Genomic DNA, 16,524 nt, shown 5'->3' with positions numbered 1-16,524 from the left:
AATTTATTAATCCATAAATGATTCATTGAATAATCGATGCAACCTTACACACAATCACTCACATATACTGTATATAGATATAAAATAGATTCAATTCACATTCATCTTTAACACACATTTTCCTTATAACGTCATATATTGTTGTCTTTGTATATTTTTAGTAGATCTTGTTGGTTTTATGTAGCGTTTTGCACATGCTGTCAAAGTATTTGCCTGATTATTGATGGATGTAACATTAACTAAGCTAAAGTATTATGTTGTGTCATCATACCACAGCATTAGCTTAATGCATTGTGGGTTCACAGCATCTGTCTGGGTTTCACGAGGACGAGGGGGGCGGAACCCCAAATAAATAAATAAATAAATAAATAAAAAGCTACACATGCTGCTCAGAGGTACATATTTCAGCCTGGTTATCCGGTCCATGAAGCCGCATCTGTCAGACGGTTTTACACCGACATGACGTTGGCAGTTACCGGACAAACCACCGAAGACCGAGACAAAAAGCTCCGTTTGTTTTAAGGTGAAACAGAAAACAGCAGTTCGTCTGCTGCTTAGGAACAAAACACAACACAGCAGAATATTACCATTCTGTTATCGTCCTCTCATCCCGGTTCTGGCCGCTCCGTGGTGTGCTCTGCCCGGTACGGACGGCGGCGACGGTCCGGTAGATGCACCTGCTCTGACCTCGCGCTCACCTGTTGTCTGTCATCAGCACGTGAAGCCTGCGGAAAAGTCACATCTGGTTGTTGTCCTACAAAATAAAAGCATAACAGGAAAAGAGGAAAGTTTTCAGAGTAAAAGCCGAGCAGTGCATTTTTTTGAGCAGGTTGAACACGCACGAAAAGAAAGACTTAAGAAAAAGACGGATGTGAATAAACAATGTTTATGAGTATTGTGCTAGAATAGTTGTAAAAGTTGCTTTTACGCAGAATCAAAAGATTTTATAACATTTATTTATTTATTTATTTATTTATTTATTTATTTATTTATTTATTTATTTATTCAATAAATCAATTTATTCAGATTGAACACGCAACAAGCACTTATACAGTACAATGCAAAAGTCTTACGCCACCTTTAGTTTTGTTGTTTTTGCAGGATTGAAATGAGCAACTTTTCAACTTAAACATTTATTAGACCACCACCCAGTGTAAGGTTAATGCTACAGCTGCCCTAAATTAACAGCATCAGAGTCCAGTCCACATAATCATCATTATTATTACACACGACTATGGCTTCAAATCTTTTATAACTTTTGTCAGTTTGTTCTAAATAAAATGGTTTAAGAAAGCGTTTTACCACTAATTTTACTTACTGCAGTTATAAATATTTTTTCAATTTCCAGACAGATTTTTTTCATTTCTCTTTCAGATCCTAGATGATTGAATTTGCTGCCCCCTAATATAGGCAAATTAAATCCGCAAGAACAGACGTTAATTTACAGGGAAAAACTGTATATATGTGTACAATTATTGTTAACCCTCTGGTATCCGGGTGCACCTTTTAGACACACTTTGCACTTCGTTTTTAAAAAATTTATATTATTTTTCACAATTTAAATAAGGTTAGAATTCAAAAGTTGTTCATTTTTGCATGATCTTTAAAATTCCGGCCACCAACTAAAATTTGCACATTGTAAACAAAAGAAAATTACAAGACTAGCGTCTGTCTCCCAAGTGTGCCAAAAATGCATTATTTCTTCCATTTGATATGTATGATTAGGGCTGACCTTGATTCACAAAAATAAAATCAAATTAGAGCAGAAAAATAAATCAATATATAATATTTAATAGTTTGATTTATAGGTGTGCATTTTATGCACACTTGGTGACAGATGCTAGTATTTCTGAACATTTTACAAAGCGCCAAAAATAATAATGCAAATTAACCAATGTTGGAGTTAATCACTGACATATGCCAGGCTGCAAAAATCAAATAATATGTGATCCACTTTTTATGTAGTATATTGAAAAAAATAAATTTTTTTTGCATCCAAAAAAAAAAGTTTGTTTACATTACAAACACAGCATTTAAAGGGTTAAAAAACGTGACAGTTATTGAGTATTTGGTATTTTTTATTTACGGATCAAGTTGATAAAATAGAAAAAAAGTGTAAAAGAATTAAAAACAAACTGTATAAAATTTTTTTTGACATTTATTCCACAAATGTGCAAAAATGGCACACTTGGTGCTTAGTAAGGAACTTGCTGGACGGGATACCAGAGGGTTAAACCAAACACATGACATTTTGTTCCATTGTTGTTGTTGTTGTTGTTTTTTCTTGCTGAAATATCCTCTATTTGAAAGTCATATGAAACCCACCGAGGTGAATTTCCTCCACACCGCCAGGGGGCAGCACCGCAAAGAAGTGGTGCCACTGCATCACAGGTCAAAGGTTATGAGCCTGACAGCGCCACATGTATGTTGTTGTGTTGTTCTTGCCGGGCGATCCTAAGGGTTTAACGTGTATAACTGCTTTTTTTGGGGTGAGTTTTTACATTTATTCGTGGTATTTTACATTTCCAAGTGTTTGTCGCCATTATAGCAAGATAACACGTCGCTTTGCTTCATTTAACGGGTGGCTAATAGTTCCAGTTCCATTATCGGACATGTGTTAACTTTATAACCTTAACAGCTAATACACTCTTAAAGATATACATTCGTCATTCTTTTATTAAATTTACATCTGTTTTTCAGTTAGTTATGCTGTTTGTCTGGTGTCCTGACAAGAAACTGTTTACCAGCTTTAGAGAATATTAAAGCATCTGTGCATTTAAATCTGTTAACATGGGTTTAAACAGTTTAGCAAGTTCATACAAGAGCTGTCATCTTAATCTGGGTGGTATAATAACACAAACATAACCTTACAACCATTAAAAAGTAAGTCTCCCCTTCAGAAAATGAGATGTTTACATTTTTATGTGTATATTGCTGTAATCTGGACACAGGCCACATTACAATCATATGATACCACGGAAAGCTGAAATATTAAAAACAGCATTAGTTTTACTCCCAAAAGTTCAGTGTCTGTCAGTGTTTTCATTCCTTTCTACATGTAATGTTTTGTTGTCACAGGTCTTGTGGTCTTTAGGACCAGGGTCTGGCTTGTTGTGGTGTCCATATTTGAGGTGAGATGAGGAACCTGAAGCTGCTGAAGAGCCTGAGGAGCTGTGAGCTGCAGTGTCTGGGCTCTCCACAGTGTTTCTCTGTGCGTGGTGATACAGGATCACTACTGCTGGCATCTCAGTACTCCATCACAGAATATGACCCCCGAACTGGTCAGGTGAGCTGCCGTGGGAGGAATGTCACTGTTTTCCATCCTGTAGCATGAGATTTAAAAAAAATGTACTATGGTCTGAGCCTTGAGAATTTGGTTTTTAGTCCAATTTAAAAAGATTACAGGCATTGTCATTCATTCATTATAAGTACAATTAGTTGTGAAGCTGAAATTCTGTTCATGCACTGCCATTTTTCTGCTCTTTGTTTTTGCAGGTTGTGAGTGAAGCCTCTTTGACAGCGGATAGTTTCCTTCCTGAAGATGGCAGTGGTGTGGTGGTCGGACTGCAGGACCTCGCTGAAGTAGAGTCAGCCTGTTTGGCCACAGCAGGTGGAGATGTGATCCTCTTCAACCTCAACACCTGCCAGGTCAGCACCACAAGTCATAACCCTCTCTTACTGTTTTTAATTTCATTTTTTTTTTTTTTTAATTATATCTTTATTTGGAATGGACATGTAAATACACCAGCATAGCAACTTGGCACAAATAAAAACTGACCTTCCACTTTTGTTTTTGGATCCGGAAAAAAGTCCATCACCAGCTGTCAGGGCATATGAATCGAAAGAGTAGATAGACACGGACCGTGAATCAAACCTTGTTCGGTCTTAATAGTGTTCACTCTCCTCTAATAACTTAAATTACTAGCTTAATTTTTTTTTTTTTAAATGCAGTGTTTATACTGTAGGATGTCAATGTGCCCTTTGATTGCTATTAAAACAACTTCTGTGGCTGCTGAGGATGATAATTGAATGTTACTGGAGCTCTGCTGTGTTTGATTGTATTCTATAGTTGGAGTGTGTTGGCAGTGTGGACAGTGGTCTGACCTCAATGAGCTGGAGTCCTGATGAAGAGCTTGTTATTCTTACTACAGGTCAGTTTAATCTAAATGAAGTCTATAAAAAAAAACAAAACTGTGAAACTATATAAATGAAAGGTGGCTGACAGAAGCATAATTGAAAAACAAGTCTTGTAGTAATATCAGTAAAATTCTCAATTTGTGAATACTGTTTTCCAAAACCTCAAGCTAAAGAGATTCTGTCAAACTCACAAGTGATTTTTTCCCCCCTCCTTCTCTTAGGTCAGGAAACGGTCATCATGATGACTAAAGATTTTGAGCCGATCACTGAGATGGGAATTCATCAGGATGACTTTGGTGAAGGTATGACAGCTCTACATGGACTCAATTAAAAATTGAAGGTTAAATAGGGCTCAGACAATTAAAGATGGGTGTTTTAGAACCATATACTTCTATTCACCCCCTATGACAATCAATGTTTAGTAGAGATTATCTGATAATGAGAGGGTTGTATAGATCCACTCATAAATCCCCTGAACTGCTTGCAAACTCATCAGTGCCACCCAAGGATTTCAATTATGGCTTATATGAAGGAGTTAAGATCTGAATGATTATGTTGGTACTTTCCAAACAGAACCACAAATAACAGGTGAGACAGGCAGTGTTGGTGTAGTCAAGCACTGGTAAACCTTTCATTTCTTAAGACTAACATTAGCTACAGTAGCATGCATCTGTAAACAAATTAAAACTGCTGAGGAATAGACTATTGACTGTGTCTTCTCAAATGTTATTTCATATAGACTTCAGCCTTTTGAAACTGTCTCAGAAGGTTTGAGATTTTAAAACTCCTGCAGTCCTAGAATTGAACCTAGAATTAGGATGCATGACAGTGAGTAATAGTAATGTTTTATCTTTTTGTGATTGTAGGCAAATTCATCACAGTGGGATGGGGGAAGAAGGAGACCCAGTTCCATGGCTCTGAGGGCAAACAGGCAGCACAGAGGAAGGCTGTGGTCAGTTTATGATAACTGTGAAAAATTATTGAAAATGTTTCCCAGTATGAAAATTTTAATTTGTATTTACTGTCTGCCATCAGGAGGTGCAGCCGGCTGCAGTGTGGGATGACCGCAGGCCCAGGGTCACCTGGCGAGGTGATGGTCAGCTGTTCGCTGTCAGTGCCGTCTGTCCTCAGACCGGAGCCCGCAAGGTCCGGGTGTGGAACAGAGAGGGCGTCTTACAGGCTACCAGTGAGCCCATCAATGGTCTGGAGCAGGCGCTCTGCTGGAAGTAAGCACAATCGCCTCAATTCATATTTTTCCCTAATCACCCCAGTTTATTACATGAGTTTAATGTATATAACATTACATAAAGACATTTTATATTGTACAAGTATTGGTGATATCCTACGTGCTGCTTCTGCTGAACTGAATCTACTGAATAAGTTCATTATTATGAGTCTGAATATGAGTATGTAAAATGATTTCCTGGTTTGTTAGGCCTTCAGGCAGTCTGATAGCGAGCACTCAACGTCATCCCAACAAACACAGTGTGGTGTTTATGGAGAAGAATGGACTTCTGCATGGAGACTTCACCCTGCCCTTCAGCAAGGACCAGGTCAAGGCAAGTATAATTGTATCACAATACATATTACACAGGTAATGAAATTCACCCGCAGAATGAATGTAAATATAATGCAGTATGTCCTAGAACTGTCAGCAGTAATCTAATTATACAATGAATTCATGTATTTCAGGTGAAGAAACTGCTGTGGAACAGTGACTCCTCTGTTTTAGCTGTTTGGTTGCAGGACATGACAGCTGGTGAAGATGGAAACGTCAGCTCCTACAGTAAGGATGTCCAACAGTGATTATTGTTGAAATCCAATAAGCCCGGCATGACATTCTTTAAACTGCAGATCAAAAAAAAATGGAAAACACGCAACATGTAGACTTCCTTAGACTTCCGACTGCTCAGAGAATTTTTATTTTGAAATCACACATTAGTATTATTCTTAATCAGAACTTGTTATTCTGCTGCTGAAAACTTTGTTTTTATGCATAAGTTTCTTTTTTAGGAATAAAGCCTCTTTCTCAATTCAAGAGGAATTATTTAATTTCAGGTTAACTTAATTTTACCTCTGTTAGATTACAGTGATCAGGTTTTTTTTTTCTGAATGCAGCTGGCCAGTGTCTGTTGAACTCTGATACCATACACCACTGTGTATTTAAACTTTATTTCTATCTGTGAAAATCTCACACCATTGTAATCTCTGTTTGCTGTTGCTAAATACCATCTTTATGTGGCTGCAGACTTTAAGATACAAGTCTTTGTTTGGGCTGCAGATAGTGGGTCATGTTCAAGTTTTAGAAATTTTTATTGTTGACGTAGTATTTCATAATGCTTTAAAAGCTCCATAGTCAAGTAAGACTTGCAGTCCTGGATGGATGTACATGTACCTGTAAAGACATATTGATCTTTTTTTGACAGCATATTACATCAAATTATTGTATTAGGAGTATTCATTTAAATGTTAGTGACTTTACATGCTCAGGAATCTAAATTGGCAGTGCTGGACATTGTGTTTAATATTTGTATATAATCTGCTATAGTTGTATTTTTCTGTTTTCATTTGCTTGCTTTAAACAGTTAAAATAAAGGACATAAAAAATAATCCCATATTTATTGCTGAATTTTGGGAACAGCAAAATTCTGAGTATTATGAATGATGTACATATAACCCTCTTTTTTTTTTAGTGTTTTTTTTGGTCAGTTCATCTTGAAGGTTTTGTCGCTACAGATGTTTCCTGAATCTGATTTCAGGTGGATTGTAATCCTGTTTGTCCTCTCTGTTAATTTACTATTTGTTCTTCTTCTACAGTCCAGCTGTGGACGGTGGGAAACTACCACTGGTACCTGAAGCAGAGTCTGGACTTTGGTAGAGACCCTCAAAAGGCTCCCGCTTGTGTCTGTTGGGATCCAGAGCGCCCCCTCCAGCTCCACGTAGTGACCTGCGACTGGACCACCATCGCCTACGACTGGGGCTGGACAACAGAACGGAGCCCGGGCCTGGATGCCACCGACAACGCCAACGTGGCTGTGATAGACGGAGGTAAGACACAGAGGGTCAAGAGGGTATAAATATTGATTTCAGGAGAATGAGGCTTTGTTAACACCTGCATTTCTTTAGATAAAATCCTGGTGACGACCTTCAGGCAGTGTGTGGTCCCTCCTCCCATGTGTTCATTTGAGCTCCAGCTCAAATCTCCAGTCAACCAGGTCACCTTCCTCTGTCAACCTCAGAGGACCAATCAGCTGGCAGCATTTACTGCTGATGGACTGATCTCAATTTTCAGTCAAGGTGAATTATACATTTTCAATTAAATCCACTTATTTTCAGAGTGATGAGTAAAGTGTTGTAGTAAATAAAACACAGTTAAAATTAAATGTCTTTAATTTGCGCATCTCTCATATTTATGTCTCCAGACACAGAACAACAGGCTGATAAAACAGTGAACGGGTTCAGAACTGTGTCTCATCCCTTGGTCCTTCAGAAAACCTTCAGGTAACACTCACCTGGCACTGCTGCAGGTTTTCTCTTACACACATGCTGTATTTGTTAAAATAATGTCTAGAGCCTTTATTTGGAACTGCTTTAGAAGGTAATGTTTCTAATTTCCTCTTTTCTGTAAGTAAGGAATAATCATATTTAGCGTGAAACTGCCATTATAAAAGGTACTGGAGTATGTTTTTCAATACTAAATTGGCCACCATTGACTGCCATTTCTGAGGATTAAAACAATTTACATTGATGTAGAGCAGGGATGTCAAATTCATTTTAGTTCAGGGGCCACATTAAGCCAAATTTGATCTGAAATGGGCCGGACCAGTGAAATAATAACATAATATTTAAATGTCAACTCCAAACTTTCCTGTTTTAAAATGAAAAAAGTCAAATTATGTGATGAAAATGTTTACATCTACCAACTGTCCTTGAAAACAATGAGAACAACATGTACAAACTGAATTTTTTAAAGAAAACTAAGTGTAATTTTAACAATATTATGTCTCAGTTTATCATTTACACATGTAAGTAGAATATTGGTAAAGTTGTAGTTCAGACATTTCAAAATGTTCATATTTGTTCAGGTTATTCGCGTTTTTGTGAAATGATAGTTTGTTTTAATGTAAATGCAGTAAAATGACATGAAAATGTTTACATTTACAAAGAAAAATTTTAAGTTGTATTTATAGATTATTATGATAGTATTTTACTAATCCGACCCACTCAAGATTAAATTGGTCTGTATGTGAAACCTGAACTACAGTGATTCATATCTTCAGTGTAATTTTTGCATTTCACAAATTCATCTCACGACCCAGACTGGACCCTTTGGGGGGGGGGGGGGGGGGGGGGGGGTCGGATTTGGCCCCCGGGCTGCATGTTTGAAACCTCTGATTTAGAGGCTTTTATTGTGTAAGCCTTGCCTTCCTGTGACATCTAAGTTTCTGTAAAGGACAGTTTGGCTTAAATATTCCGACACACACCTGCAGCGACTTCAGGCATGCAGTATACACCAACAAATAGTAGCATGACATCGTACACTACATTTAACTGGCAGCTCATTATATGACAAACACCACCAAAGTTTATCATTATCATTTTTACTCATTATGTATTCGAGACCTATATGTGATTGTTGACCCCACCCTGGAGATTATTAGAGTCCTGCTTTGTAAATGCCTCCTGGTTTTGATTTGAGGAGATATGGTATTTGTGTCTTCTCTGTGCTGTTTGAACTAACCATGTTACCCGTTTATAAAATTGGCTGTGATGTTCCTGCAGAGTGTCGGTTCTGCAGCAGGAACCACTGGCCTTGCGACAGCTGCTGTGGTTGAACCATGACATGTTTGTCGGTGTGAGCCCCGGTCTGCTGCCGACCTCCTCCACTGTGTTGATTCTACACCCCTCTGAGGACTCCCAGGACACACTTAATGTCAGGTCAGCAGCTCTGATACACCGGAGGCTCTAACAGGGAACCAACCACTGTGTCCCAGAGCCTGAGCAGCGTCCTGTGAAGCTTTAAATGAAATGTAATCTGCAGGTTTGCTATTGTGCACAAGTCAGGGCTCGCTCACTGTGTCTATTGTTCAGATGTGAGGTGGAGGTGGCCGGTGAGGTGATCAGTATGGTTCACTGCACTCAGACGGGAACTGTGGCTCTGCAGCTGGAGGATGGGCAAATCAAGAAACTGCTCTGGGGTCAGTTGTTCACACTGTTCTTCAGCTGTTCATGAAATTGTTATTAAGTATCACTGAGGAGTATTCCTGAGCTATATTAGTTTATTGATGTCAAAGTAAAAAAAAATTATGTAATGTTGTGAACAGGTGTCGACAAATTTCAACAAACTGGTGGAACTTTAAGCCATAGGTGCAGTTAAAAAAAATTCTTAAACAATGATTCCACAAAGAAAAATGGGTGCTTCTATAAAAATGGTCCCTAAAAGCAGGACAGAGGGGCTAAAAATTCAAACAAGATGTAGACTAATGTTATGAAGCAAGTTTGGAAGCACTATTTTAAAAACAGATATTTACTCAGATAAAAGAGAAACTATTTTTCAATTAAAAACACATTTTTATTTGATGCGCACAGAAAAAAAATCCATATGTAGCATGGTAAAAAGTACATGAAAATTACGGACTACTATTTTTTCAAATGTTTTTGTATTCTCTCACAAAATCACTCACGATTTATTTGTGTTTAAATGGGCAGGTTCCACATGTATTGCAAGTGGACACGATGGGTTACATACAAAACCTGGAATGAGACTGCCGATTCATGAAAAACCCACATGTCTGGATTAGAAAAACCACTAGGATCGTCAAATTTAACAGTGTATTTATTGATAGCGGTATATATAAGACCATTTACAGCCATGTTTTCAAGCTAAAATGCACTGACACCTAGGTAGCTTTTCCTATCCCAATTTTGGCCCCAATATTTTATTAAAAATTTATTAAATTTGGGATGGCTCAGAGCAAGAGTGTAATTGTTTTGCATTTATCTGTGGTCATCATTAGGTACATCCTGGGGGAAATATGTCTAAATTTCTCTTTAGTTATTTGGTCTGAAAAGCTGGCAAAGCAGATACCAAAATAAACCCAGTTTCATGGAAAGACCCATATGTAGATTATTGTGTGATGCATATAAAATGTGTATTTTTTTTTTTCTTTTTTTTTTTTTTTTTTTTTTTAAATGAAAATTTATCTCCTTCCCTTTTCCCAGTTTTGTGGAATGTTTTAGTATTGACTGTGTTTTCACCTGTAGACTGTGCTGAGCCCTCGGTGGTGGAGTGGCGGGACTCTAACGGCTGCAGCATCAGTTTTCCTGTTCCCTGTGTTCAGACTGTGCTCTGCAACATCGGCCAAGAGGTAAAAACACACACCTACATACAGCAGACTGTAGAGAATATGGTTGTGCTGCTCATTGCCACACAGTTAACTGTAAGATATTCACACTTGATTTTATATTTGATAAAAACAATTTGGTTTTGCCAGATTAGAAATAAATTTGAGCGTGTGTGTCTTCCTTTGTGTCTGTAGGAGTATCTGCTCGGCCTGACAGATAGATCCCACCTGTATGCTGGAGACACAGAGGTATGTGGTCAGTTTTATGACAAAACCCTCCACACAAACCCCCCACACAAATCAAGGAAAAGTGTAAAATTTGGGAATTGTGGCCTCATCTGCTGTTGTACTTACACATTTAAATGTTTTACAGCTTGCCTCCAATATTTCATCCTTCTCCGTTTGCAATGACTTCCTCGTCATCACGACACATTCACACACCTGCCGATGCCTAGAACTGAGCACGCTCACTGTCAAAGGTAGGACACATTCAGTGCCTTTTTTAGTGTCAGTGTTATCCATCTAAAATATCAAAAGTGACATTATTTCTTCACTTCTTGTCTTCTCATGTGATGTAAGGAGTTGAGTTTTAGTGTTTTTGTTTTTTTTTTATAAGTTCAGTAGTTGTAAAAATTAGGTATGTTTTGGGCCTCGCTGCAGATAATGTCCATGTTGGTGCAGTTTTGTTGAGTGACCTTTGACCTTGCAGGACTTCAGGCAGCCTTGGCTTCAGATGGAGGCCAAAACGATGAGACACTCCGCCGGGTGGAGAGGGGATCCAGGATTGTCACTGTGGTTCCACAGGACACCAGAGTGATTCTACAGGTCAGGACGCACATATTAGCACATCTACCACAGAGTCAAGTCTTTATCTATTTAGTCTAATCATTTGTCTACAATTAAAATGACAGTTAAATTTTTTTTCCACTGTGTTCAGATGCCTCGTGGGAATTTGGAGACTGTGCATCATCGAGCTTTGGTTTTAGCTCAACTCAGGAGGTGGTTGGACAGGTGAGTTTGAACCAAGCATTTAGAATCCTAATCTCAAATAAAATAATGATTATCATATTTTAACTTGAATTTGTTTTTTGTTTGTAATTTAGTTTGAAATTCAGAGAATCGTTTGAGTGTATGAGAAAGTTAAGGATCAACTTGAACCTCATCTATGACCACAGTCCAAAGGTATGTACAATGGGTAACTGATTAAAATGAACAATGTATGGACCTTAAAAATGAACCATTATGGCCTCTGTGACACACTAACAACTGTGGAACCTCTCCCTTCTCCCCCTACAGGTTTTTCTTGAGAACATCGAGACCTTCATCACACAACTCGACTCCATCAACCACATCAATCTCTTCCTCACTGAGCTGAAGTAAGACTCACTTTGAGCCAAGTGAGTGAATTTCCATTTAAGTAGCAATCAGATCACTTTTTAACAGGTAGTTGTTTTTCTTCATGTGTCCAGAGAGGAGGATACAACCAGTACCATGTACCCCCGTCCAGAGAACAGCCCAGTCAGGCCCCAGACAGCATCCGGAAAGAAGAAAGTGGATGTGGTCTGTGATGCTTTGAAGAGCACAATGGAGTCAATGGACCCAAATAAGTCAGTACTAGTGTGTTCATTACAGCATGTCTTCATTTGACCTGTTATTGCACATTTACAAACTAACACAAAACAACTAGAGGAGGAGTCAGTAGAGCACATCCCTCTGCAAAGGTGTCAAAACCTGTAATTCAATCAAACACCCCGTCTCATAGGGTGTAAAGAGTCCTAATTACTTACTCGAGTACTGCTATTGCGGCCAATTGTGTTAATTGCCATGAACTGTGTAAAAATCCACTTAAATGGAAAAAAAACTGTGTAGATGGTGGGATGTACGCCACCTCAACAGCAAGCGATGTCATGTACAGAATAGAAATGACTTTTGCTCCCTTTTGATAAGTTGCCCAGTGAAAAACTTTAGAAGCACATGTTTTACAAAGGAAGGTTTAACCCTTAGGGACCCCTCAGGCCATTTTTATGCATTTTTTTTTTTTTTTAATTTAGTGATCATTTTGGCTGCGTTACATCTTAGGGCATGATTATTTCTTTTTAGACATTTATTGAATCTAAACTCATTTACTATTACAGGTCCATTATATGTTAGACTCTTTTTGTACCCTCTGGGGAACCTAGAGTCAAAAATATACATTCAAAAACTGCCACAAAATAATCACATCAATATTTTTCTGCTCTTTTCTCCTACTCAAATGTCTTAAACCACCTCAACTCTGCTAACAAAACTACTAATGTTCAACAAATTTTAGGATTTTACTCCTTTAAATGCTGTTTGAATTCATGATGAAACTTGTTTTATTAAAAAAAAAGCACCACAATATGCGACATTTTCCATATAATACATGGTGGAGGGGTGTAGCATTGTTTTAAATCAGAGTCTTGGACATTTCAGAGGTTAGCAACATCACTGATTTCATTGCATTATTTTTTTTTTTGGCAAGGTTTCAATATAAGTCAATAAGGCACAGCACAAAAACTACTGATGGTTTGGATGTAGCTTAAGTAAGAAAAACTTGCAAGCTTTGCATACAAATATATATAAATACATTAATGCAGGTAATTATGTCTGCATGTCCTGAATTTTACAGCATAAACCTAAGCCTTGTTATTTATTTCAGACTGTATATGCGTTTCTTCTTGTAAAGCTCTCTGGATATTTGTTTGGAGAAGTGCTATTTAAATAAATTATTACTTATGAACTTACTTGTGTTGTTTTCTGTGCAGGTTCTGTTTATCCATACTAACAGCTCATGTGAAGAAGACGGTTCCAGAGCTGGAGATCGCACTGCAGAAGGTCCATGAGCTTCGAGGTGAGCGCACTGAAAAGGGACAGAAATCTGTTTTACACAAAATTGAAATCTGTTTCATGTCATTTTCAGAAGTTGAGAGGAGAAATGTACTTTATTTTCTTTTAACCCATCACATCATATGTTTGTGTCCAGCAAACCCTCCCAAATCCCCTGGTGCTGTGAGCGCTGAAGAGGCCTTGAAGTACCTCCTCTTCCTCGTAAACGTCAACGACCTGTACGAACACTCTTTAGGAACCTACGACTTCGACCTCGTGCTCATGGTGGCAGAGAAATCCCAAAAGGTACAAAATATTAGGAGGATTACGACAGAGAGAACAGATGTTAAGGGAATTAAGTACACTGATCATTATACTATCAGATATTATTATTCTTATTATTATGCAAATGAAATACTTGAGCTGTTTTTATGAAATGATTGAATTTCACATCCATGTTTGTCTTCACATCCACCTGATATTTGTGACCTCAGTGCCATATTAACAAGTTTCAAGGAGATGATTTTGCCCATATTATGCAGATTTATGCACCAAATCTCTAGAGGTGAAATAAGGCCCTCATTAATATGTCAACTCACACAGCAAGTTTCCCTGAAATCTAATTAGTCGATCACCTCTGACCGGAAAATAAGAAGAAAGTGATGTTTTTATGGTTTTATTCCTGTGTTCTTGGAAGTAATTGGAAACTGTTGTTTTGTTGCATATTTGGAAAACACAAACAAATCATTAATGTAGTCCCATTGTTAAAATGAGTGTTATGTATTCCCTATAGGATCCAAAAGAGTATCTACCATTCTTAAATATGCTGAAGAGCCTGGAGCCGAATTACCAGCGCTTCACCATCGACAAACACCTGAAACGCTACAGAAAGGCCCTGTTTCATCTCAGCAAATGTGGTCAGTCTAAATGTTTCCGTCCAAACATTTACTCATCTGTTATACAGCAGTAAATAATTCAGTAGCTGATTAATGACATGCAAGTGTTTTGTAGATTCTGGATAAAGTGAATTTAGAAGTGATCTGACCTCTGATCTCTGATCTGCTGTAATGCGTGTTCAGGAAGGGAACATTTCCCAGAAGCCCTGCAACTGGTGAAACAGCAGAAACTCTACAATGAAGCTCTTCGACTGTTTACGGCTGACAGTGCTCAGTACAAGGTACAAAACACCCCAGAGATACTTAAGAAACACTAACACTACGTTCACACTGCAGGTAAAAGTGACCTAATCTGAATTTTTTTGCCCATATGTGACCCATATCTGATGTATTTTTATTTATTTATTTTATTACAATCTAAAGAGCACAAATTACACCCAGGCCACTTTCATACATGGTCATAAATTAGATACATATCTTATGTTTTGTAATGTGACTTCAGTCATGTCGCATTTCGTATGAATTTAATGACACTGAAATGCGACATGACTGAACAATTCTGCGCTGGAGGAGGCAGGACCCAACAAGATCCACATCTGCTTCTGTAAACACAATGTGCTACATGTGATGTCATGTCTTCCACTTCAGAACTGTACACTGTTCACATGAGTCTGATGGCCGTCACGTTTAAATGGTATGAACAAAAACGCAAAAGCAAAAAAAGTCTGAATTGAGCATAAAGACATGTAGTGTGAACGTAGCCTAGGATGTCCATCGACTGATTAAAAAAGGTTTTCCTAAATCATAAATTTATCGCAAATGATTTCAAGATAAAGTACGCAAGTTGTCATCTTTACTTCATAAAAAAAAAAAAAAAAATCCTTGCTAACATGGATGTTCTTGGCTTCTGCAGAATGAGGAACTCGATAAATTTTGCCAGTGACATTGCATATCCTGTTATTTTCCTTAGTTTGATTAATTAGAGCACTATTAAAATAAAATTGACAACGTGCAGACCAACCACATGGTGTCTGTGAGGTCATTATTTACACAGCAGCCCTTAAACCCTCAGAGGTCATGTACTTACATTTGCACTTTGAGTTGTAAAACCTGCCTAAACTTAACCTTTTGACCTCTAGGCTCTGAGCTGCGCGTATGCCGAGCACCTGGTGGAGCAGCAGCAGGCGGAGCAGGCTGGCCTGTTGCTATGGCGATGTGGTGAGATAACTAGCGCCCTGCAGGCCTTCGCTACCAGCAACAGTTGGAGAAATGCGATCTGTGTGGCACAACAAATCCCACTGCCACCCGACCAGTTGGCGCTACTCGCAAGAGACTTGGCAGGTAACCGTGACAACAGGTATCAACACAGACAGGCTGTTAGCAGCTGAGATTCAGTATGATTTTAACAGGGCAGTGCTGGTTTTTCCTTTTCTTTCAGAGAAATTAACAGAACAGCGGCGGTACTCAGAGGCCGCTCTACTGTTGGACCAGTACGCCAAAGTAAGGATTTGTTATCTGAATGCATTGAAATAAAAGCATCTGAAAAACAAGCATTCTAACATGTTATTTAGGTTTTGTGGACATAAAAGTCAGACAAAAAGTACTTCCTGATGTAGGGTTTGAATGGAACATTTATGGTCAGATATTATCATGAAAATTATGCAATGAGTTCCACGAATCAATCACAAAAAAGCCCATATCATATTACACAAGGTAATACTACAGAGCATGATTAAAATTGCATTCATAGCCTTAACCTTAAACATAAAGAAGTGGATGACACTGATTGTTGTTGTGATATTGATATCTGCCACACCTACACTTTCCTAACAAAACGGAAAATTAAAAAAAAAAAAAAAAAAAAATTATGCATTTATTTTGACTATAAAAACTTTGGAGAGGTGCCTTGAAATAGTTAAAATGCATATATCAGACGCTTTCCCTCTCCCATTACTAGTCCATGCTGTGTTTGCTGACCTTTTTGTTCCCAATAGGACTGTGAGGAAGCCATCCTGGCTTTGATCACAGGTGCAGTTTGGGAGGAGGCTCTCAGATTGGTCAGTGGATAAAGTTACTTTCTACTTATGTTAATTCATCCCATTGAATTGATCTTCACATTCATCTATATGAATGTAGAGTCTTACAGATATTTGTTTGTGTTCCACAGATTTACATGCACAACAGACAGGACATCACTGAGACCAACCTGAAACCTGCTCTGCTTGAAGGTAACAACTGTTCAGCCTTGTATGTGCAGCTTCTTGTAACTGCGTTTTTTTCTGAACTTACTTATTACATAC

General features: G+C 38.1%; 1 protein-coding gene across 2 annotated transcripts in view; it reads left to right on the top strand.

Annotated features, from left to right (window-relative positions):
• The window catches only part of elp1 (elongator acetyltransferase complex subunit 1), a 32,536-nt gene that overhangs the window by 7,903 nt on the left and 8,109 nt on the right, over positions 1-16,524 (top strand). The window contains exons 1-30 of one of the 2 annotated variants that reach the window (XM_030145361.1): positions 2,392-2,489; positions 3,080-3,286; positions 3,496-3,648; positions 4,070-4,151; positions 4,359-4,439; positions 5,004-5,089; positions 5,173-5,363; positions 5,573-5,696; positions 5,830-5,923; positions 6,955-7,185; positions 7,264-7,434; positions 7,560-7,638; positions 8,920-9,075; positions 9,229-9,335; positions 10,402-10,505; positions 10,677-10,730; positions 10,855-10,960; positions 11,191-11,306; positions 11,419-11,492; positions 11,585-11,663; positions 11,778-11,857; positions 11,951-12,088; positions 13,268-13,353; positions 13,486-13,634; positions 14,122-14,245; positions 14,408-14,505; positions 15,364-15,565; positions 15,663-15,724; positions 16,219-16,281; positions 16,392-16,452. In XM_030145361.1, the coding sequence (XP_030001221.1) occupies positions 3,137-3,286; positions 3,496-3,648; positions 4,070-4,151; positions 4,359-4,439; positions 5,004-5,089; positions 5,173-5,363; positions 5,573-5,696; positions 5,830-5,923; positions 6,955-7,185; positions 7,264-7,434; positions 7,560-7,638; positions 8,920-9,075; positions 9,229-9,335; positions 10,402-10,505; positions 10,677-10,730; positions 10,855-10,960; positions 11,191-11,306; positions 11,419-11,492; positions 11,585-11,663; positions 11,778-11,857; positions 11,951-12,088; positions 13,268-13,353; positions 13,486-13,634; positions 14,122-14,245; positions 14,408-14,505; positions 15,364-15,565; positions 15,663-15,724; positions 16,219-16,281; positions 16,392-16,452 (3,301 nt within the window). In that variant the 5' untranslated portion in view covers positions 2,392-2,489; positions 3,080-3,136. Of the gene's footprint in view, positions 1-2,391; positions 2,490-3,078; positions 3,287-3,495; positions 3,649-4,069; positions 4,152-4,358; positions 4,440-5,003; positions 5,090-5,172; positions 5,364-5,572; positions 5,697-5,829; positions 5,924-6,954; positions 7,186-7,263; positions 7,435-7,559; positions 7,639-8,919; positions 9,076-9,228; positions 9,336-10,401; positions 10,506-10,676; positions 10,731-10,854; positions 10,961-11,190; positions 11,307-11,418; positions 11,493-11,584; positions 11,664-11,777; positions 11,858-11,950; positions 12,089-13,267; positions 13,354-13,485; positions 13,635-14,121; positions 14,246-14,407; positions 14,506-15,363; positions 15,566-15,662; positions 15,725-16,218; positions 16,282-16,391; positions 16,453-16,524 lie in introns of those variants that run through there. The other variant, XM_030145362.1, reaches the window with a different exon arrangement.

Source organism: Sphaeramia orbicularis, chromosome 10, assembly GCF_902148855.1.
Source record: "Sphaeramia orbicularis chromosome 10, fSphaOr1.1, whole genome shotgun sequence".
Lineage (NCBI taxonomy): Eukaryota > Metazoa > Chordata > Actinopteri > Kurtiformes > Apogonidae > Sphaeramia > Sphaeramia orbicularis.
The sequence above is the reverse complement of the archived record's forward strand: the minus strand, read 5'-3'. Positions and strand labels throughout refer to the sequence as shown.